The sequence below is a fragment of the Emys orbicularis genome, chromosome 12 (assembly GCF_028017835.1).
Source record: "Emys orbicularis isolate rEmyOrb1 chromosome 12, rEmyOrb1.hap1, whole genome shotgun sequence".
Classification (NCBI taxonomy): Eukaryota; Metazoa; Chordata; order Testudines; family Emydidae; genus Emys; species Emys orbicularis.
Window position 1 is genome coordinate 30,628,335 of NC_088694.1, and position 24,087 is coordinate 30,652,421.

At 45.4% G+C, this 24,087-nt stretch overlaps 1 protein-coding gene across 1 annotated transcript in view; it reads right to left on the reverse strand.

The window, feature by feature from the left end:
- Nucleotides 1-22,901, reverse strand: part of SAMHD1 (SAM and HD domain containing deoxynucleoside triphosphate triphosphohydrolase 1) — an 82,636-nt gene extending 59,735 nt beyond the window's left edge. The window contains exons 1-2 of the mRNA XM_065414910.1: nucleotides 22,685-22,901; nucleotides 16,090-16,156 (exon numbers count right to left, since the gene is read on the reverse strand). Of these exons, the coding sequence (XP_065270982.1) occupies nucleotides 16,090-16,156; nucleotides 22,685-22,901 (284 nt within the window). The remainder of the gene's footprint in view (nucleotides 1-16,089; nucleotides 16,157-22,684) is intronic.
- Between the last annotated feature and the right edge of the window lie 1,186 nt (nucleotides 22,902-24,087).

Here is a 24,087-nt window from a genome sequence, read left to right on the forward strand (position 1 = left end):
TCCATGAATTTCAAAATCAACAGAACTGAGATGGGTATAGTACCCTCCCATCCCATCCCATGAGATTCTCCGACCTGGCATCAGTTCTTAGCCTGTCAGATTCATAAATCCAGTGCAGGGCAGCTGAATGAGCCCTTAGGGATGGGATGGGAGCACAGGAGAACCTCAACAGTTCATACCCACTGTCACGCTGTCTGGAGTGGCTCACAACTGAGAGTGCCCATCTCAGGGCAGACTGTCAAAAAACAAGGGGAGATATCCCAAACTGCTGGTATATTCTATCATTAGATTTCACCATTCCAGTAACGAATGTGAACCCCTGGATCACTATACCAGTCTTATCATGGAGTCACAGACAGTCCCCTTAGACCCTCCAGCCTATCTTGCCACCCAGACAAACTGAACTTTGTGATAAAAGGTTATTAAAACCAAAAATCATATTACATTAGATTACTCCCAATCCCGAACAGTCACTTACCCCAAATCAATTTGGTACTCTAGATCGCACATGAAAAAGACAATGCTGGCAACCAATTCTCTAGTAAAACTAACTAAAGATTTATTAGCTAAGAAAAGAAATATGAGTTATTGATGGATTAAAGCAGGTAAAATATATTAACAGGTGAGTCAAAGTTTGTAAATCTAAAATGATAGTAGAGATGTAGTGATCTGCCAGTTTCCCAAAAGTCTTTTCACGGTTACCCAGAATAACTCTGGGGATCTTTGTCTTCTTGTTCAGTTATTCCACCCTTGTCAATTAAGTTCTGGAATTGAGCTCTATTCTCCTGAGAGAATGGGTCTTTGAAGTTCAACAACGTAGCAAAATACTATTTCACCAATTATGCGAATAGGATCTAGTGGTTAGCAGTTCTGAATCGGAGCTTGTCAAGGAGAAAAGTTTTCTCCCTATGAGGTCAAGGCATTTAGCATACTGTCCAAAAGTGTCATCTTGGGGTGTTGCAGCCTGCATCTCTCAGTAGCTCCTTGAATCACAACCAGAGTTACTGGGTGTGAACAAAAACTCTACTTCTACAGGTGGATTGAAATAGCACCTCTCAGCCTTTTTTGGGGTGGGAATGCAGGAGGCGGGAATGTTACCTTGGCTGGGTCTATAATAACCTTGTTGACCAGAAAGGCCGCTTGGCTGGGACCAGAGGATTGCAATGAACTACAACAGTTCACGTTCAGATTCTTGAACCTCTCAGAGCTGGATCTGGAGCTTGGACACCACTCTTTGTAAGAGCTCCTCATATTACTTGTGATCATCCGGTGGAGACAAAGATGGGGTGACTACCTTGTTCAAGGAAAACAATGAAATAGCTGCTAGATCTGTCTTAACCGCTGGATCCGGCTCCACTTCCTCATAGTCCAAGAAACCTGGTTGGTGTTGGCTTGGAGAGAGTAGATAAGGTGCACACATGGAACCGGAATGCCAAGACCCCAGTAATGCCAGTCTAAAGGGCCAACCAGTTGGGGTGGAACCCAGGGCACTGGGAACACTCATCCCTTAGAAAATCATATCTGGGTGGAGAATGGAACCTCAAGCTTCTGTCCAGACTCACTTCCCTATGTAGGGTTGAAGTCTCATCTGGGTCCTCCAACTTACCATATAAGAAGGTTGGTTCTCGGTCGACCAGCTGAACCATTGGTACCAATGGATGGGTACTCAGGTTTGCAGATGGAAGAGGAGAGCAGACCCATGTCCTCAAGGTGGTATCTTCTTCTGATGTAACAATGTCTCTCTCTAAAGTCAGATTTGAAATGAGATTGAGGACAAAGGAAAGCAAAAACGTCTCTGGGGAGTTGTAGGTCTCAGACTGCTCTAGAGTGCAGGATGAACCAGTGGTGCTTCCCTGGTCAGAGTAGATGTCTGATCCTTTTGGGGCCGTGCTGGTACTGGTGCAGAGTCTGAACTGCATGTTGAAGATAACGGTGGTGCATGCCTAACTTTTCATTTATATATTGCAGCCAAGATTGGAAAACAGAGGTAGTGTTATCTGCTTGTCATTTCCCTGTAGGGTTGGGCCAGGGGTGGGGCATGTGGAGTAGTTCATGTACAGAGGGATGTCCCTTGGGTCCTCCTGAGATCTCCATGAAACTTTCATGAAGGTACTCTGCAATCCTCTCCTGAAGATTTCTAGGGATGGCTGCCTTATTTCTTCCTTCATGGTAGGACACTTTCCCATGCCGCTCCACAGTGACTTTGGCTGGCACCACTGGGCTAGTGGCATATGGGCCCCTACAGCTTCAGGACATCAGTAGCAGCTGTGCTCTGTGCCTTTGTTACCCTCAGGAGTGAAAAATCAGCTAAAACCATAGTGCTACCAAAAGCACACATTCATTGTAATTGAACAGGACCACAGAACTCATAAGTTCAGTGGAAAATACATAGTAATTATAAACATACTGTAAGCACCACATAATACATAGGCTCATTAAAAGACTGTGATATATTCAGTAATGTACATTCCAATTCCTAACACTGCCCAGAACTTCTGGGGAGGTACAGCACATTAATGTGCCTGGTCATTAAAGTGCTCTTTCAAGGACTCCATCAGCTGAACAGCTTTGTGTTCAGCTCTTCTGACTGCCCTCGTGTATAGCTGTTCAAACTCAGCAGACAGCCACTCCACCTCCACCTTGAGAGCAACTTTCCCCCCTCTGCTTCTCAATTATTATGCAAGACAGGCAGCTATAGCCATTGGGATAATTAGATTTTAGTGAGAAAAATATGTGCGTAAACACTGTCATTCTGCACCAGCTGAGCCGGTAGCTGAATCCTTTCTTAGTACTGTTGAGGTGGCCGGTGTACGGCTTCATGAGCCGGATCACTATCGGCATTTCAACTTTGGCAGATTACCATTGGCAGTCAGGAAAAACTGTCTCTGCTTGCAGCTTTCTGTTCTTAAAAACCCAAGCATCATTCATCTTCCTTGACCAGCCCCCACTGGTAACAGTGAAGCATCCCCAGTGATCCATTAGCACTTGCATAACCATTGAAAAGCAGCCCTTGTTTTCTATTGATGTACTTTGTGGCAAGATGGGCTGGGGCCTAAATACGGATGTGTGCGCCATCTATCACCCCATCACAGTACAGAAGCCTCAGAGCTGCAGATCTATCTATGATGTCCCACACATTACTGAGAGCCAGAGTCCTGCATAGCAGATTATTAGTACCCTATACATTTGCATGAAAACAGCCCCCACTGTGGATTTTCCAACTCCAAAATGATTTCCCATTGACCTGTGGCAATCCAGCATTGCACCACTTGCTTCTCAGCAGGCAATGCAGCTCTCATTCTGGTGCCATGCATTGGAGGGCTGGTGCAAGATCTGCACACAGATTCAGGAACATGACCTTTCCTATTTGAAAGTTCTGCAGCCACTGCTCGTCATCCCAAACATGCATTACAATGCAATCCACCAGTCAGTGCTCATTTCTCAGGCCCAAAAGTGGTGCTCCACCATCTACAGCTGCTCTGCAAATGCCAACAATGGAATTGTTTTTCGCTGTGGCCCTTAAAAACCTGTGCTTAAGAAATTGTCACGTCTGTTGTTGGAGTACTTCCTGTAGTTCTGAAAACACCAGAAGATCATGCATCCTGTGTTTGCATTGTTCGTGACAACAGTGCAGAGCTGTGTGAGCTCCATGTTTCTACCACAGATAGACAGCGACAAGCGCCACACAGGTTCGTGGGATTTTTTTTTTTTAAATGAAAGTTATGAGATAGGGATGGCATTATGTAATAGCGACAGTTGCATTATGAGAACTTGACCCCTAGCTCCCAAAGGGGCTCATTTCTACTCCACAAAATATTGTGAAAATCTCTCAAAAGGCACTGCACCGACAGGTGGTACATAGTACATTGGGGTATCTATCCATGATGCACTGCACTTTGCATACTTACCAGGAGTGCTTGTTGATGCAAAGTGCTGATATAAGTGGCCAAGCATGCACGTGTCCGAGCCACATGTTAACTGTGGGGGCTTTGTGCCACTTGAAAGTTGCATCAACCAAAGTTTGCACTGCTGACATGGCCTAAACAAGTTCTTCTGCCCCTACCCACAGGGAACATCCCAGAGTGGGAGTAGCCACAGGACGTAGTACAGGAGAGAATTCTTGCAGCAATCTACATTAATTTTATTTCGAATCAGTCAGTATTCAACCTCAAGATATACATTTTTAACAAAGCTAAGGTCGGGGTAGGTGAAGACGAAGAGAAAACCTCTAACCTAGAGAAGGATCCAGAACCCAAGAAAAAATAGTTGCCATTCCAACTTTACCTGTGTACGCGATGAACAGCTATACTATGACAGATACAAACAGATGTGTCCAGTGGAGGACAATCCAATTGACACCACACATACACTACACTTTGAATTGGAAAAAAAACTTTTTTAATGCAGAGCTAAGGTTGCCTGGTAATAGCTCCAGAATATGGAGGTCAGCAAAACCTCAGATTTCTGAAAACCAGGAAGTAGTGTTAAGGTAAATGCCCAAGCAACCTTAATTCTGACCCCTTGGAACTGGCAATTGCCACTGAGAATTATCTGCATGCGTTCCAGCTGCATTCACCAGGTTTCGTGTAGCTGTACTGAATGGTGGAGGAATTAGTTGCAGCAACATGGAAGATTTGTGATTGTGATATGAGATCTGGGTCTGAGTTCCTCTCATTTGTGTTACCAAAGGAAAGAGTTCCACATATACCTTGGGGTTCCAGTCTGCTTCTTTTCAATACAGAATTGTACAGGTTGTATCAGTAGCAGGGCACTGGGATCTTCTTGCCATGGATATTGTCAGTCATGAGGTAGGATTGTCGAGCAGTCTGTGGATTTAGTGATGGGTAAGGGAAAGCATAGGTTTTGCGCACAGGATACTGCAAGAGTGAAGGGGTTCTAAAAGGGTATGAAGGAGCTGTTAAATTTCACAGCTGTAAATACAGTGTAGTATTCTGTTGGGGGAAGAGGCTCAGTCTTTGAGGATAAGGCAAGAGTAGGTGGTGCCTGTCCATTACAGTGAAAAGAGAGTGCAAGTACATGTGTTATGGCTGTTTTGGGGCATCATTCAAAGAGGGCAGAGTTAAGGTTGCCTAGGCGTTTACACATTAACTATAATTCCTGGTTTTCAGAAGTCTAAGTTTTGCTGACCTTTATGTTCTGGAAGTGCACAAGCCATCACCAGGCGACCTTACCTCTGCATTAACTAATTTTTTTGCCATTTCATTTCCTAGGTTTTTTTTTTTTTTTTTTTTTATTTAAACAGAAAGAAAAATGTTTGTTGGCAGGAGTTAATGGTCATTTAGACAGTTGTAGGCCTCATGTAGGTTTGCAGCTGATATGCTACTGTGGCCAGGCAATAATCAAAAGACCTAGCTTTTATGCAGTGATTTCCATCAGTAGATCTCAAAGAACTTTACATCATTATCCTCATTTTACAGCTGGGAGGCACGGAGCTGAAGTGGCTTGCCCAAGGTCACCCAGCTGGCCAGTGACAGAGCTACGAATAGTTCCAGTCTAGTGGTCTTTCCACTAGGCCACACAGTTGTGATTCCTCAGTGCTCCTCCCCGCTCCTGTATGCTTTTGATACAGAGGAATGGTGATAATGGTCATACTTTGAAATGTTTGCAAAGTGTAGTTACTAACTGGGCTGGTGAGAGAAATCTAATCCATGGTCCATATAACATAGTTAGGGCCCTACCAAAGGCACATCGATATTGGTCAATTTCACGATCATAGGATTTTAAAAATTGTAAATTTCATTATTTCAGCTAATTAAATCTGAAATTCCAGTGTTGTAATTGTAGGGGTCCTGACCCAAAAAGCAGTTGTGGGGGGGAGGGGTCACAAGGTTATTGTTGGGGGGGGGGGGGGTTGCGATACTGCTATCTTTACTTCTGCGCTGCTGCTGGCTGTGGCGCTGCCTTCAGAGCCGGGCAGCTGGAGAGCAGCGGCTGCTGACTAGGAGCCGAGCTCTGAAGGCAGAGCCACTGCCAGTAGCAGCACAGAAGAAAGGATGGCCTGATATGGTATTGCCACTCTTCTGCGCTGCTGCCTACAGAGCTGGGCCTTAAGTCAGCAGCTGCCACTCTCCGGCCAACCAGCTCTGAAGGCAGCAGCGCTTAAGTAGGGGTGACATGGTATGGCGGGGCACTGCCTTCAGAGCTGGGTGCCCGGCCAATAGCGGCTGCTCTCCAGCCACCCACTTCTGAAGGCAGCGCAGAAATAAGAGTGGCAACACCGCAACCCCCCTAAAATAACGGTCACCCCTCTGCAACTCCCTTTTGGCTCAGGACCCCCAATTTGAGGTCTCCCCTATGAAATCTGTATAGTATAGGGTAAAAGCACACAAAACACCAGATTTCATGGGGAACCACCACATTTCACAGTCCGTGACGTGTTTTTCGTGGCCGTGAATTTGGTAGGGCCCTAACCATAGTTGTCACAGTAACGTTACACGTGAGAGATGACTGGTGTTTCTCTTACTCTCCCCCTCTGCCCCACAACACAGAGGTCAGTGACTCTCAACCTTTCCAGACTACTGTACCCCTTTCAGGAGTCTGATTTGTCTTGCAAACCCCCAAGCTGCACCTCACTTAAAAACGACTTGCTTACAAAATTGGACCTAAAAATACAAAAGTGTCCCAGTGCACTATTACTGAAAAATTGCTTACTTCCTCATTTTTACCATATAATTATAAAATCAATTGACTGGAATATAAATATTGTACTTACATTTCAATGTACAGAGCAGTATAAACAAGTCATTGTCTGTATGAAATTTTAGTTTGTACTGACTTTGCTAGTGTTTTTTCTGTAGCCTGTTGTAAAATTAGGCAAATCTCTAGATCAGTGGTCTCCAAACTTTTTTGATCGCGCACCCCATCAGTAAAAAAAATTTTCAGCACACACACCCTGCTCCCGCCCGAACCGTCGAAGCAAAAATAAATAAATAAATAAATAAATAAAAAGCCGCTCGGACTCCCGGCCGAACTGCCCGGGCGGGGGGGGGGGGGGGGGCGCGGCGCTGCTCCTGCCGCACTCCCTGAAGGATCCTCTTGTTTAGTTTAAAAAAGCCAGAAAAATCTTAAGAATTTATGGTGGCTTTTTGTAATTTCTTAAATTTATCTAATTAATTTTGATTAAAATTGAATACAAAACTATCATACTGATGTTTATTGGAGGATTAGATACTGATCCCCTTACTCAGCTCTTCTGTTTTGTAGCATCACTGATTGCAATGTGACTGTTCTTAGAGTAAGGTGATAAGCAACATGAGTGAGGGTGTCAAAATTAGGACATACTAGCTTTTGTTTTAACCATATCATTAACAAAAAGGACAACAGAACAGATTTATGATGAATACTTCACTTCTGAAATTCACCATTTTGTACTATCAAGTAGAATTGTATTCTTAGAAGCTGTGTTCCTTTCTCAGGTATTTCCTTTATGGGGTTTGAATCTAAATATACTGCATGATGTGGCAATAAATTGTCAGCACTGCAGAAATGTAGTCCAAATGTAGCCGAACTGCCGAGGGGGGGGGGGGGGGGGGAAAAAAGGCCGCTCGGCCTCCCAGCCGAATTGCCGGAAAGGGGGGGGGGGGGGGAGAGAAAAGCAGCACTGCTCTGGCGGCGCTCCTCCTGCCGCGCACCCCGAAGGATCCTCTTGTGCACCCCCTGGGGTGCGCGCACCCCACTTTGGAGACCACTGCTCTAGATGATTTGATGTATCCCCTGGACCACCTCTGAGTTCCCTCAGAGGTGCATGTACTCCGGGTTGAGAGCCAATGATGTAGGCCCCCTCCCACCCCAATCCAACATTTAAGCTCCCCCACCCCTTCCCACCAAACCATTAGTTGGCACCATAGAAACCATTAGCTTATACGAAGCTGCTCTTTGCTGTCTCCTGCCCTGTGCTGCTCTATACACTTAACAGGCAACAGCTTACTGGAGGGCCGCACTCTACCAGTTATGTAGCTCAAGCTGGGCCCTTCATTCCTGCTACCTACCTCCAGCTAGGACTCCTTCCCCTGCTTCAGCCAGGCTTCCACAGCCATGTCCCACAGGGCCACGCAGTCCGCCCCTCCTCCAAACTGGGTCCTTCCCCCGCACTCTGGCGAGCCCCTCTTTCCCCACACAGGGGTGAGATGTATCCTAACTATTCATTTTCTGGAATTCATATTTTTAAACGTACATTATCTTTAGTTCCTCCACCCCAGGCCCCAGCTCCTATGGAGCAGCAGGGGAAGGAGCTCACACACCCCAAGATTCCAGAACACACAGCAAGAAGGGAGAGTGACTCAAACCCCTGAACAGCGCGTAGAGCTTCCCCAGATCCCAGCAAATACAGGGAAGGGGAGAATTCAGGGCTGACAGGTCCCCCTATTCCTAAGCCCCCAGCTAGTTTCTGCTATCCCTCACATTCTCCGACCCCTTCAGTCTTCTTCCCTCCTTCTCCACCAGTTCCTACCTCCTTTCCCTTCCAGTTTATGAAATAGGTAGGTATATCTCTAAAATACCCTTACCCAAGCCCCCAACTCTTCTTCTCTTCCCTGTCACCCATTCCCATTTATCCCTGTTGAAATAATTTTCATAGTAAGTTTATTAATGTTTATCAAGACTCCGTTTCCACACCAGCACTTCTTTATTAGTTCATTGGTCACCTGGTGATGGTTACAACCAAAATATCAATATAAGAATATACAATATTATATTCTATATCCTAGCAATAATATAAGCATTGTCCAACATACTTACAACAGGGTCAGGCCTGGGAGGTACATTCCCATCATTGTGTAACTCCAGATGGGTAAGGAAAACTTTGACAAAAGAAACCCCTAGAAAAACCTTGCTTTTTATACACTATAATACACAATGTCATTGGCTAACATCCAATAACCAGCGAAGACAGTTGAGGCAGTTTAGGGCTACACTCTGCTCTCTTCAAGGTTTTTTTCCTTTTCTCACTTTGCTATATTTTTCCCTAGCTACTGAACTAAACATTTATTTCTAAGCAAACTTATATAATCAATTATTTAGTGCACCTGGTACTCAGTTAACCATATTTCTTTTATTTCTATTGCTCAACCAAAACCTTAAATAAGATAATGCTGGTATTTTAAAGGGCACTACAAATTTATAACAATCTTTCTCATGAGTTGCACAGGGCTTCAGCTTCCTCGACGATGGAATGCCGTTCCAGGAAGAAGAATTGCTGAGAACACATGGGGTTCCACCTACCAAGGAAGGGAAGAGAATCTTCGGATACAGACTGGCTAACCTAGTGAGGTGGGCTTTAAAGTAGGTTTGATGGATAGCAGACAAAAGCCCACAGATAAGTCCAGAACATGGACACATAGGTGAAGGATTGGAATCTGCGGGGGCAATCATAGCAGGGGCAGAGAAGAGTCAAAAGGAATAGAGGGGAAATCTAATGAACATCTTAGATATCTCTATACTGATACAAGAAGTATGGGGAATAAACAGAAAGAGCTAGAAATATTAATGAATACTCAAAATCAAGGCCGGCTCCAGCTTTTTTGCCGCCCCAAACAGCGAAGGGGGGGGGGGGGGGGAGAGAAAAAAAAGAAAGCCGCGATCGGCGGCACTTCGGTGGCAGCTCTACTGTGCCACTTCACAGACGTGCTGCACCTTTCCATTGGCCGCCCCAAGCACCTGCTTCCTGCGGTGGTGTCTGGAGCCGGCCCTGCTCAAAATTATGACATAAGTGGCATCACAGAGACTTGCAGGGGGGATAATTCACTTGACTGGAGAATATTGGTATAGAAGAGTACAGCTTGTTCAGGAAGGAGAGGCAGGAAAAAAGGGAGGAAGTGTTGCCTTGTGCAGACCTGTTGAAAGTCTTGGGGTAAAGATAAAAGGAAAAACAAGGGTAATGTCATGACATGAGTAACCTACAACTGCTAGAAGCCTGGTATAATGATCTAAGCCCTAGTTTGATCTCTACCTGTGACCAAAGAAAGGTTTCCGGAATCTCTCAACTTTTAAGAAAAGCTGGGTTGTTTATTTTCAGGTGCTGTATCTCAGGAGCCCCATGGTGAATGGTCCCAAATCTGAATCGCTAAAATAGACTTCCATGCCCCTAGGAGGGGCACCAAGTTTCAAGGAAATCTGTGGGGTTGTCTACACTTAAAACCCTTCAGCATTGCAGCTGCACCGCTGTAGCTCTTCAGTGAAGAGACTACCGTCAGAACCCTTCCCGTCAGCCTAGGCAGTGTCTACACTGAAACATTACAGTGGTGCAACTGTAGTGTTTTAAGTGTAGACAAGCCCTTAGAAGGATCAAGCTTTAAAGAGAAAACTGGTCTTAATCTAACTATAGCAAAGCTATAATAATGGATTTAAGAAGAGTTTTGAACAATGCAAAAAAGTACACTGACACCATCTTAGAGAGAGTAATTCTGCTTAGACAATAGTGTCATTGAGAAGGACCTCGGGGGTTATACAAGACAACGGAATGAAAAGGAGTTATCCAACACTATTTTTTAAAACACCGTGTATAAACTCAGACTATCCTGAGTGAAACAGGCAACAATTAACATGTTGTATCTAGTAATGGTTAGAGGTGTACCATGTTCAGTTTAAGGCATGTCAAAAATTACATGAAAATTCAGGGAATGCTAAAATTGACTGGAAAAATAAGCCTATATGAGAAAAAGTTAAGAGTTGGGCATGGTTAATCTGGAGAAAATAGCAGTGACAAGACACATGGTAACTATCTATCAACAGAAAAGGGCAGCTATAAAGAGGACAGGAACTAAAGAATCTGATTTGTAAATGAGACCTGAAATAACAGTTATGGGCTTAAACCTAAAGCAAAGAAAAGTTAAGTACAATTTAAGAAAGCTTGTCTCATGTCACCAAGTGTACCAAGGAAAGTAGTGGAGTTACCACAAGAAATACCCAAAGCTGAGACTTTATACTTGCCAGGGATAGTTCAGGATCCCACCACAATGCACAAGGAGGGCTAGAATATCTATCTACAAATCCCAGTCCAGCTCCAATGATTTCCATCAGGCTCAGTCAACTGATACAGAAAGTAATATTCCAGTTCAGTGAGCAAAGTCAGAAGTGCCACGACTGCATTGGCTGCTTCAGAAAATAAAATCAGGCACAGATATAAAGTTACGATGTCAACGAATTAATGGCTCCTTGATAGGGATGATCAAAGATGCTGAAGGTTTCAAACCTATTATTTTATCAACTGAGATTTGCCAATTGTTATAGAACCTTCAGGTCCAATAGTCTGCCTCAGAGAATCCTGTGCTGAAGAGGAGCTAAAGGGTGGGGCAGGATACCCTTTGGTGTTCCTTTACATCACAATGAAGCAAAAAATGCCTGAAACATTTTTCCTCCATTTATTTAAAAATACTGAACACATCAGCCAGATGGTGGAGAAGCACACGGTAATTCTGTGGGTTCATTCTATACCATACAATCGTTAAATACAACTATTCACAAGCCCTGTCCATAGTAGCACAAAAAAATTTTGCTAGATAAAAACATGTTCAAAACAACTCACTAACAAAGTTCTGGAAGAGCTGAGCATGAGGACTATGCTCAGACATGGCTGTGCTTGCACTGTGGTAACTGGATTTTATGCTACAGTGTGAACAGGAATTTCCCCTTCTCACAGCATACATGCAGTACAGGCTAGCCTCTCCCACAAGCAGAGTCTGAGCAAGGACAACTTGGATCTCAAATGAATTTAAAAACAATCACATTAAAAACAAAAAATTATAGGCTCCCTCCTTCCAGGAGAAGCTGCTGATCTGACCTGACCCACATTCAAATATCCTAGAAATACTGCCTGGTCAGCAGAGGCAGCCCAAAACTGGACATGAAAGCTGGTTTCTGAACTTGATTTTCTTCTAAATGCCAATGAAAGGCAGCTCTGCCTCTACTGCACTACAGAAAGAGCATCCAGAACTAGTAACTTGCACCCTTCCCAAAGTGCAGCACGGGCACAACTGGCTGAGCAGAGCCGGAAGAAGAGTTCAGTGAAGTGATTGGCTGGGTGTCTTTAGTTACCCATTTCTTCTGCATGCCTGTGGAAACTGAAGATGGGGCAGTTTTCAATGTTAGCCTCACACGGATATATTAATTGGTCCGTGTGCAATGAAGTACACGTGGAAGGATGCTTTCCCACCCCTACCACCATTGAACAAGCTGCAGGTCCCTTTCGAATCATAGGGTTAAACGGGACTTGCAAGAGCCAAGATGCAGGATTTGTTGTGTCTAAACCATCCAAAGCAGATGGCTCTCCAGCCTCCTTCGGCAAACCTCCAGGGAAGGAGATTCTCTCGAAAGGGAACAGAATATCGGCATCAAAAGGTTCTGTGACAATGAGAGAGTCTGAAGAATGTGTTAATCCAGCGGCAGAAAACCCATGAAGAGGAGAGAGAGAGAACAGGAGGGAAGAAACCTGATAGCATCAGGGATGTGAAAGTGAATTGAGGAAGGAGAGTGTGGTTTGTTTCTTTCCCCCTGGCCCATTTGCTTATTTTGTCCTTTACAAAAAAACCATTCAGAAATGTCAAAATTAGTCTTCCCTTGTTTTGTAGAAGCATCTCGAAACATCTGAACCTTGTCTGTACTAGTCGTAGCAGCAGTACTACTGCCTCTCTGCGGAAACACACTAAATCTGAGAGCATAGATCACTCATGTAGAGTGTTTGGGGCTAAAGACCAGAGTTTATAATGTAAAAGCAAACAGAAAAAAAGCTTCCCTCCACCATTCAATACAGCTACCCCCAAAACAGTAAGTAAATGTAGCTGGAGAGCATACACCTAACTACCAGTGTGTGTTGCCAACCAAGGGGGTGCAGAGTTACGGTTGCATGAGCATGTATTTCTTGGTTTTCACAAGTTTGATTTTTGCTGAATTTGACATTTTGGGAGGGCACAAGGTATCACCAGCCAAACTTACCTACAGTAATGTAGTTTTTTTTACCAACTATTATGAATAAGGTGATGTGGCGGCTAATCACCAAAAGCCAAGGTGAAAGAATTTAAATCTGCTTTTAAGTCTTTTTACTAAGACTTGTTTCTGATAACAAAAGAAAACATGAGTCACAAAGAAGAAGCATAAGGACAATGTGCCCTAGCAGGAAAGGACTTCTTATAAAACTACATAATATAGCATTCATTTCTCCTAGACACTGAATTGGAGACTGGGGCCTGATCTACACATAGCTTTTGTAGAGGTATAACTTTTTTTGTTTAAGGTGGTGATTTTTTTATGGAAATACTTATACCAATACAAGCCATACTGTGGAGGTAGTTATACTGGTATAAGGTGGCTTATATTGGTCCAGCCTATTCCCCTTCCTAGATAAGATTAAGGACTTGTCTACACAGTAAAGTTTAACCAGGTTTTTCATCTTTTTTTGTGTAAAAAATAAAAAAAAACCTGCGAGAAAAACAGTGTTAAATTTGCAAGTTAGGCACTCAAGTTAGGAAATGCCAGAATTAGGGTGCTAATGCAACCAAATTCACCTTTCTTGAACTACAGAACCATTATAATTACATGATCACATACTACTTTTTCCACAGGACTCCTACCTCATTCCATGCAAAGAATGGAAAATGTTCACTGGTAAGGCAGTTACATGTTGCCCTGGAGAACTGGATTCTATCCCTGCCTCTGCCACAGAGTTCCTATGTGATGCTAATCAAGACCACTTTTACAGGTGGTCACTCAGTGCATTCATTTTCTGAAGGACTTCCTCATTTCCTGGGTTTTCTCCTTGTTGTTCAGTGCATGGCTTCAGGCTTTATTTACTGCACACTCTTCAAATCTTACTCTGAAGATAGCATTATTAATTTCCTCATGGACTTTTCTCTGGTGCTTATCACTATAGTATCTGAGTCCTGCACAAATATTAATTGATTTTCACAACACTCTTCTGAGGTGAAGAGTTGGTATTATCCCCCATTTTATAGATGGGGCAGAGAGATTAAGGTCAAAACTGTCCACTAATTTTGGGTGCCTAATTTGAGTTACCCAAGACCTGATTCTTCAGAGAACTAGGAATTAGTGTGTTCAACACCTAACTCCCAGTGACTGCAGTTTCAGGTGTGAGTGCTCAGCACTTCTGCAAATCAGATGCAAGGGTCTCAAATCAGGCACCAGATGAGGATCACACAGTGAGCACCTGTGACCAGTTTGGTATAAGTCACTTGCCCAGCACTACACAGGAACTCTGTGGCAGAGGGAGAGATAGAATCCCATTCTCCAGGGAAGTATTCAACTGACTAACTTTGAGACCATCTCATTGCTGTAATCCTCAGCCTCATTCATTACATACTTTCCAACTTCAGTAAGAAATGAAGTAGGAGTCTTACAGACAACAGCCTCCTTTACAGTATAAACCTGATTCATCCCCAGAACAGATCCTGCCTGTTCACTGAATGAGCAGGGATCCTATGAAAAAAAAATAATATGTGATCACGTAACTAAAGATTCTCAGTTCGTAAAGTGCTTTGAGATCCTGGAATTACAAAGGTGTTATATTAATGCAAAGTACAATCAGTGTATATCAAGGTGTTGTTCGGATGCACAAATAACTTTAAAGTCAGTTTTGTATTTAATCGAGTGTTAAATTCTAATTTGTTTAATGAATGCTGTCCACTAGCCACCCCATTTAAACATGCCTCCTAAAGTTTGCACCCTCTCCGCTGAGCCATACACATGGAATATACCAGCATCCCCACACTTGATAATATACACACAACTATACCTCTACCCCGATATAACGCAGTCCTCAGGAGCCAAAAAAAAAATCTTACAGTGTTATAGGTGAAACCGCGTTATATCGATCTTGCTTTGGCCTCGAGCATTTCCGTTATTAGTAGTCAGCAAATCAAGCCGGGTAGGGAAGGCTGTGCCTCCCCAAACAGCCTGGCCCCGCCCCCTATCCGACCCCCCACCTACTTCCCAACCCATCCAACCCCCCCGCTCCTTGTCCCCTGACTACCCCCTCCAGAGACCCCACCCCCATCTAAGCCCCCCTGCTCCTTGTCCTCTGACCACCCCCTCCAGAGACCCACCCCGGGACTCCCACACCCTATCCAACGCCCCCCGTTCCCCGTCCCCTGAACGCCCCACCCCCAGAACCTCCGAACCATCCAACCCCCCCGCTCCCTGTCCCCTGACCGCACCCCGAGACCCTCTGCCCCTTATCCAATCCCTCGGCCCCGGCCCGGCACCCTTAACACGCCGCTCAGAGCAGTGTATCGGAGCCAGACATGCGGACGCGCTGATCCGCCGGAGCGTGCAGCCCCCCGCCCCAGAGTGCTGCTTTACCGCGTTATATCTGAATTTGTGTTATATCGGGTTGCATTATATCGGGGTAGAGGTTTACAAACAAATAACCCAAATTATGTTCCAGTTATCTCCGTATGCATCTTTAACCTGTTCTTCTTGCAAATGTTTTTCACACCTCTTTTATAATAGTTGTGATAGTTATACGTTCTGCCATAGGGCACAATATTACCCCCAAATAACGCAACAGTCGCAGAACAAAGCCAGCTGCACATAAAATGACATCCTCAATCAGTTTTTAGCTCTGTTTAACAATTGGCTCATATACCTCTTTTCAAATAATTACAACCCCTATTTTTGATCAAGAAGTATTTTATAAAATGTACACACTTTTACACATCACTCCAAGAAATGAAACACCTTGATATGCTAACAGGCTGACAGCCTTGACATGAATACCTGAAATTACACAATAGCAAATAAGAGGTGAGCTAACCAAGACAAGATACTGAAATATCACACCACAGGAATCAAAAGGACATTTGCAATGAATCACCGGATGACTTTTCTTCCCCAAGATGTAGTATTAAACCTTGGTTAGTTTCAGTGAAGATCAGCACCAACAGATCCTTTATACCACCGCCATCGTTTTTAAGGCATAGACAAAACTTAGGACAGTTAAACAAAGCCAATGATGAGAAATAAAGATCCCAGAGTTATTAAATGACCAAAATTTCTCAGACAGGAAACGTTCTCAAAAATTCACTTAGCTCATGTTACTAGATCAGTAAAAGTTGTTCTTACCCAACTCCTAGGTCTTTAAGTTCAGATTTAGTGAGGTAAGGCAGCACTGCCCCGGTGATTTGATTTTCTGAAGAGTTAAAGGAACAACTGTTACTTCTAGGCTTTCGCATAAGTATTTAAGCTTCTGGAATACTTTACAATGGAAGTATTTACGCATTGCTGTCTAACATTTACTTTAATTTAGCTAAATAGTCCACTTTATAATAGGATCCTCCTAAAATATCCAGATCTCATTTATGAACCACATGTAGGATGAGATTTCAGATCTTGACATCTGAAACAAGTGCCTCCACTTCAATTTTACTAAAGCTCTAAGTTCTTGAGGGGAAAAAATCATATTCATATGCAGTTAAGCAACAATGATAGTGTCCAGCCTTGGTCAAATCAAAACTCCAGATAAGGTCAAAATTGTAAGATTTGTAAAGTATTTTCTAATATAGTTATTACATTTTCTAAAAGTTCCCCATTTATAATGCCGCACACAATATCCTTTTCACCCATTTGTTACTTTATTTTAAAAATTCACTTAGCAAAACATTTGGCCTTCAATGTTAGACAGAGCCTAAATTCATATACAAATTAATCAGCAACAAGGAGTATTTTGACCAACATCAACAATGGAAGTCATGGGAGCTTTAGATTAACAGAAAAATCAAAAGAGCTAGAGTCTGTATTGTTGAATTATTAAGTATTACACATTTCCATAATGTTTACATTATGGTAGTGTCCAGAGGCTATTTGGGATCAGGGCCTTGTTGGCCCTGAACACAAAGAGGTAGATTCCAGTCCCCAAAACCTTACAATCTAAGTGGACAAGCAACATACAAAGGCAGACAAAGAAACAATTTTGTTTTACATACATCTGGTTTTTTTAGGAATCATTAAAAAGGGGATAGAGAATAAGACTGAGAATATATTATTGCCCTTATATAAATCAATGGTACGCCCTCATCTCGAATACTGCGTACAGATGTGGTCTCATCTCAAAAAAGATATACTGGCACTAGAAAAGGTTCAGAAAAGGGCAACTAAAATGATTAAGGGTTTGGAACGGGTCCCATATGAGGAGAGATTAAAGCGGCTAGGACTCTTCAGCTTGGAAAAGAGGAGACTAAGGGGGGATATGATAGAGGTATATAAAATCATGAGTGATGTGGAGAAAGTGGATAAGGAAAAGTAATTTACTTATTCCCATAATACAAGAACTAGGGGTCATCAAATGAAATTAATAGGCAGCAGGTTTAAAACAAATAAAAGGAAGTTCTTCTTCACACAGCGCAGAGTCAACTTGTGGAACTCCTTACCTGAGGAGGTTGTGAAGGCTAGGACTATAACAGAGCTTAAAAGAGAACTGGATAAATTCATGGTGGTTAAGTCCATTAATGGCTATTAACCAGGGCGGGTAAGGAATGGTGTCCCTAGCCTCTGTCTGTCAGAGGGTGGAGATGGATGGCAGGAGAGAGATCACTTGATCATTGCCTGTTAGGTTCACTCCCTCTGGGGCACCTGGCATTGGCCACTGTCGGTAGACAGGATACTGGGCTAGATGGACCTTTGGTCTGACCCGGTACGGCCTTTCTTATGTTCTTATGTTTTGCTTTGCATAAATATGTAATTAACTATCAACTTTCCTCAATTGCCCCTCAGACTAGCCATCGTATATTGGCTGTTTTATTGCAACATATTTCTTGTGGTAAAAGTAGATCCTGAGAAGGGAAGGGAAAAGAAGAGAATGAATAGTAACTCTATAGACTAGCCTGGGAGGTGGCATTCCAAGTAAAAGAGGTGATGTCAAAGAAAGCACAGAGATGCTTATGGAAGAACAGACAAGTAGATGGTCCAGGCTGGGAAAACTGGCAGAGTGGAGTTCAATACAATGAGAGGATTAGATAAACTCTTCAACACTATGTTTAAGGATCACCATATAAAACCCTAAAACAGAACAGTAAGAATAAAGCTATGAAGGGCCTTGAAAGTTAGGGCAAGAAGCTTGACTTTAACATAATGGAAGAGTATTGTGTTTGCATGTTGATGTAGCGGTGTTGGCTCCAGGCTGTCAGAGAGACAAGGTAATATTTTTTATTGGACCAAATTCTGTTAGTGAAAGAGACAAGCTTTTGGTAAGGTATTCAAAGAGGTTGATGTGATCAGAGCAACAAGCAGTGAAGGTGAAATCAGCACAAACATCAAGGGTTAGGCCTAGTCTGCACACTGAGTTTGTGCCAGTATAACGACATCAGTTAGGGGGTGTGATTTTTTACTGATGAATACTGGTACAACCCGTAGGGCTTGTCTACACTACCAAGTTTTGTTGACAAAACTTATGTCAACACCGAAGAGTCGACAAAACAAAAATTGCCAAAGGGTGTTTACACTTGCTCCCTCTGTCAACAGACCATGTCCACACTGGGGACACCATCATCGACAGGGTAAGCAATGTACCGTAGGTATGTATCCCACAGAGCAGTGTTGTGGGAAAGAAGAGATGATCCCTGCGCATCTTGGGATTCTCTCCGAGTTCTCCCACAGCCCCCTCAGCTACCGAAAGCAGCATCAGGAGTAGCTCTGTGAGCTCTCCGTGCTGAGGAATGGCAAAGCAGCATAGCAGTCTGTCCCCCTCCCCCTGCAGCAGCAGTCTGCCTGCTGGTGTGTTCCTAGTGCAGGGCAGAACAGGAGCATTCCAATGATTTGCTATTGGTTTGTTCCCCAAAGGGAGCAGCACACAGATACTTCCTTGAGCTTTGAAAAGGGAGGGGTGCCCGCCTGCAGTGCAGCAGAGCTCAAAACATTGAGCAGAGCAATCAGGGTAGGCATTGTGGGATACTGACGGAAGCCAGTTCTGTCCACAAAACAATCAGCAGTGTCTACACTGGCTCTTTGTCAACAATAAAAAGGGGAAAGAAAAGACAAAAGTCTCTCATAGGGGTGGAAGTTTTTTGTTGCCAAAACTGGGTGGTTTTTTGCAACAAAAGTCCCATTGTACTGTGTACAGTCTTGCTGTTTTGTTGCCAAAAGGCAGTTTTGGGGGACAAAACTTGCCAGTGTAGACAAGCCCTTAGTGCAGACGCTGTTATACTGGTATAACTTATTCATCTTCCTGTACTGGAATAACTATACTGGGATAAAATACTTTACCATCGATATCTGTACCAAGACCGGGGGGGGGTACAACTTTAACTATAACTGTGAAGTTAAAGTGGTACAACTTCCTAGTGTAGACATTGCCTCAGGCCAGGAATTTAGATCAACTCAGCTACATCGCTCAAGAGAGAGAAAAATCCACCTCCAAGGCCTGGTCCCCACTAACCCCCCCACTTCGGACTAAGGTACGCAAATTCAGCTACGTTAATAACGTAGCTGAATTCGAAGTACCTTAGTCCGAACTTACCGCGGGTCCAGACGCGGCAGGGAGGCTCCTCTGTCGATGCCGCGTACTCCTCTCGCCGAGCTGGAGTACCGGCGTCGACGGCGAGCACTTCCGGGATCGATTTATCGCGTCTAAACCAGACGCGATAAATCGATCCCAGAACATCGATTGCCTGCCGCCGGACCCTCCGGTAAGTGTAGACGTACCCCAAGTGATGTAGTTAAACTGATTTAAATCCTGGTGTAGACGGGGGTAGGTCGATGGACGAATTCTTCCATCGACCGAGTTACCACTTCTTGAGAAGGGAGATTAATTACAGTGACCCTTGCTGTAGTACAGGGGTTCTCAAACTGGGGGTCGGGACACATCAGGGAGTTGCGACGTCATTACAAGGGGGGTCGTGAGCTGTCAACCTCCACCCCAAACCCCGCTTGCCTCCAGCATTTATAATGGTGTTAAATATATTAAAAACGGGTGTTTAATTTATTAGGCTTGCAATGTGAAAGGGGTCGCCAGTAAAAAAGTTTGAGACCCACTGCTGTAGTAAGTGTCTACACTGAAGTGCTACAGCTTTAGGGCTGCAGCATTTCTAGTGAAGAGAGAGCTTCAATTTAGAAAGAAAATGCAGATACTCTACTCAAACTACAAACTCAGGGTAACTGGATATTTCTCTTAAAGTTATCATCAGTAAAAGGTCTGGTCTACACTAGAAAATTAGGTCATAACCATGTCACTCAGGGGTGTGAAAAACCCGCACCCATGAATGACATAGTTAAGCTGACAAATCCATGTCAGACAGCACTTGGTTGCCCGAATAATTCTTCCACTGACCTAGCTACCGTTTCTCAGGGAGGCGAATTACCTATGCCACCAGCAGAACCCCTCCCATCAGCATGTGTAGTCTCTACACTGAAGCACTAAAGTGGCACAGCTGCACCTGTGTAGCGTTTTAAGTGTAAAAAAAAAAAAAAATCGTTAGTTATTTAAATTGATATTGGGCTTAATACCCCCACAAAAAAACTGGAGGAGTTCACATTTCTCAAGGCTATTGCCTCAGGCTGCCTACAGATTCAGAAGGAAAACAATTCTTTAGCTGCATTTGGAAGATTTTACTAAGGCCTGATCTACACTACAGAGTTAGGTCAACATAAGGCAGTTTACATCGACCTAACTCTGTAAGCATCTACACTAAAATGTAGCTCCCACCAACGTAACTCACCCACTATGCTGACTTAATAACTCCATCTCTGCAAGAGGCAGAAGGGCATTGCTGGCACATGATGGCGTACATTGGCCAAACCGGACAGTCTCTACGCAAAAGAATAAATGGACACAAATCTGATATCAGGAATCCTAACATTCAAAAACCAATAGAACACTTCAATCTCTTGTGAGTAAAAACCTCACTTCTTCAGATTGCATCTGAAGAAGTGAGGTTTTTACCCACGAAAGCTTATGCCCAAATAAATCTGTTAGTCTTTAAGGTGCCACCAGACTCCTTGTTGTTTTTGTAGATACAGACTAACACGGCTACCCCCTGATACTTGACTTCAATCTCTCTGGTCACGCAATAACAGACCTTAAAGTGGCAATTCTTCAACAAAAAAACTTCCAAAACAGACTCCAATGTGAAGCGGGAGAACAGGAATTAATTTGCAGACTAGATACCATCAGATTAGGCCTGAATAAAGAATAGGAGTGGTTGGGTCAATACAAAACCTAAACTTAATTTCCCCAATACTAATTTCTCCCTACTGTTACTCACACCTTCTTGTCAACTGTCTGTAATGGGCCACTCTCTTACCACTTCAAAAGTTATTTCTCCTCCTTTGGTAACCTGCTGTTAATTGATTTATCTTGTTAGACTGACTTAATACTTGGTAAAGCAACCCCCATCCTTTCATGTATTTATACCTGCTGCTGTATCTTTTACTTCATACATCTGATGAAGTGTTTCAGAGTAGCAGCTGTGTTAGTCTGTATCCGCAAAAAGAACAGGAGTACTTGTGGCACCTTAAAGACTAACCAATTTATTTGAGCATAAGCTTTTTGGGGCTAAAACCCACTTCATCAGATGCATGCAGTGGAAAATACAGTAGGAGGATATATATACACACACAGAGAGAGAACATGAAACAATGGGTGTTACCATACACACTAGAGTGATCAGTTAAGGTGAGCTATTACCAGCAGGGGAGGGGGAAAAAAACTTTTTGTAGTGGTAACCAAAATGGCCCATTTCCAGCAATTGACAAGAAGGTGTGAGGAACAAACAGTAGAGGGGAAGAATAAACATGGGGAAATAGTTTTACTTTGTGTAATGACCCATCCACTCCCAGTCTTTATTCAAGCCTAATTCAATGGTGTCCAATTTGCAAATCAATTCCAATTCAGCAGTCTCTCGTTGGAGTCTGATGAAGTAGGTTCTAGCCCACGAAAGCTTATGCCCAAATAAATTTGTTAGTCTCTAAGGTGCCACAAGGACTCCTTGGGTTTTTCTTAGGCCGGTCAGTGTCACTGAAGATACTGCATTGCTGAGATCCACCCTTGCTGCCTTTCAGAAGCCTTCCCACAATGCCTTACACTGACCATTAAATTAGTGCAAGCACTCCTGGTGAGGACAAGCACTAGCAACACAAGAAGCACAGTGTGGGCATGCAAAAGTCATTTAATTACTGTGGTGGCTGGACATCGACATAACTTAGGTGGACTTAATTTTGTACTATAGGACTTGCCCTAGACAACTTTAAACGTCAGTTTAAACCACACAGAAACGAACGGAGCCCAGTATAGCTCCATCAGCGTGCCCACTCCTGGCTAACATCAAGCCCTATAGATATAGATATAGATATAGTGTGTAATAGCAACATGCAAAGAAAGCCCGGCGCTTGCGAAGATCTGGTACGGGTTGTTTTCTCTGGGGGGTTTCCCTGTAGCTCCAGCACAGTAAGAAGTAACAAGTCAGAAAGGGCCGGACACAGGCTTGGAGCACTGAGCCAAGCGTTGCCTGGGTGGGAACGGAGCGCGGCCGGCGCTGTCTGGTTTCTAATCGAAGGGCTCAGGCGGAGACGCCGCGGCGAGCTCCACCCAGCGCCGCCCTCCGCCCAGCTGGGCTGGCGGCTCCCCGCGCCCGCCCAACTCCCCGCGTCCACTGCGCCCCTCCGCCCGCAACACCAGCCGAGCGGCCCCCCCAGACCTCCCCCAGGGTCCTGCCGCCCCGGGCGGTACCTCGGAAGCAGCGCAGCAGGCCGGGCTCGCTAAAGCCGTTGCGGCAGAGGAAGTCGCAGACCTGCTCGGTGCCCCAGTGCCGCGGGTGGGGCCCCTCCGGGCCCATGGCCCACCCGGCGCAGACCCGCTTCTCGGGGGTGCAGAACCCATCGGGCGGGCTGGCGGGCCGACCACGCTTGGCGACGCCTCCGGACACTGCAGCCCCGCTCCGGCTCATCGCCACAGCCGCCGGCTCCAGCCCCACTACCCCCCGCGCAGGCGCGCAAGGCGCCCTCGCTCGCGCTCACCAGGGCCGACAGGCGGGCCCAGCCTATTGTCGCGACTTCCGCCTGTCCCCGCCCGGGGGAGGGGCAAGGCCGCCAGCACGGCCGGGACCATTCGGAATGGGGGGCGTCAGGGAGCGCTGTGCTCGACTCCGCCTCGTTCGTCGTCGCAGCGATCGACACCCCGACGTCACCGACAGTCCCCACGTCAACGACACCCAACCCCCTCAGTCACTGACACCCTCGGTCACTCACACCCCCTTCACCCCTCAGTCACCGACACCCCCCTCCCGACACTCCCTGCCCACCCTGCCTCACACTCCTCAGTCACTGACACCCCCCTCCTGACACTCCTTGCCCACCCTGCCTCACACTCCTCAGTCACCGACATCCCCCTCCTGACACTCCTTGCCCACCCTGCCTCACACTCCTCAGTCACCGACACCCCCCTCCTGACACTCCCTGCCCACCCTGCCTCACACTCCTCAGTCGCCGACACCCCCCTCCTGACACTCCTGGCCACCCTGCCTCACACTCCTCAGTCACCGACATCCCCCTCCTGACACTCCCTGGCCACCCTGCCTCACACTCCTCAGTCACCGACACCCCCCTCCTGACACTCCTTGCCCACCCTGCCTCACACTCCTCAGTCACCGACACCCCCCTCCTGACACTCCCTGGCCACCCTGCCTCACACTCCTCAGTCGCCGACACCCCCCTCCCTACACTCCCTGGCCACCCTGCCTCAGACTCCTCAGTCACCGACACCCCCCTCCTGACACTCCCTGCCCACCCTGCCTCACACTCCTCAGTCACCGACACCCCCCTCCTGACAGTACCTGGCCACCCTGCCTCACACTCCTCAGTCACCGACACCCCCCTCCTGACACTCCTCAGTCGCCGACACCCCCCTCCTGACACTCCCTGGCCACCCTGCCTCACACACCTCAGTCGCCGACACCTCCCTCCTGACACTCCCTGGCCACCCTGCCTCACACTCCTCAGTCGCCGACACCCCCCTCCTGACACTCCCTGGCCACCCTGCCTCACACTCCTCAGTCGCCGACACCCCCCTCCTGACAGTACCTGGCCACCCTGCCTCACACTCCTCAGTCACCAACACCCCCCTCCTGACACTCC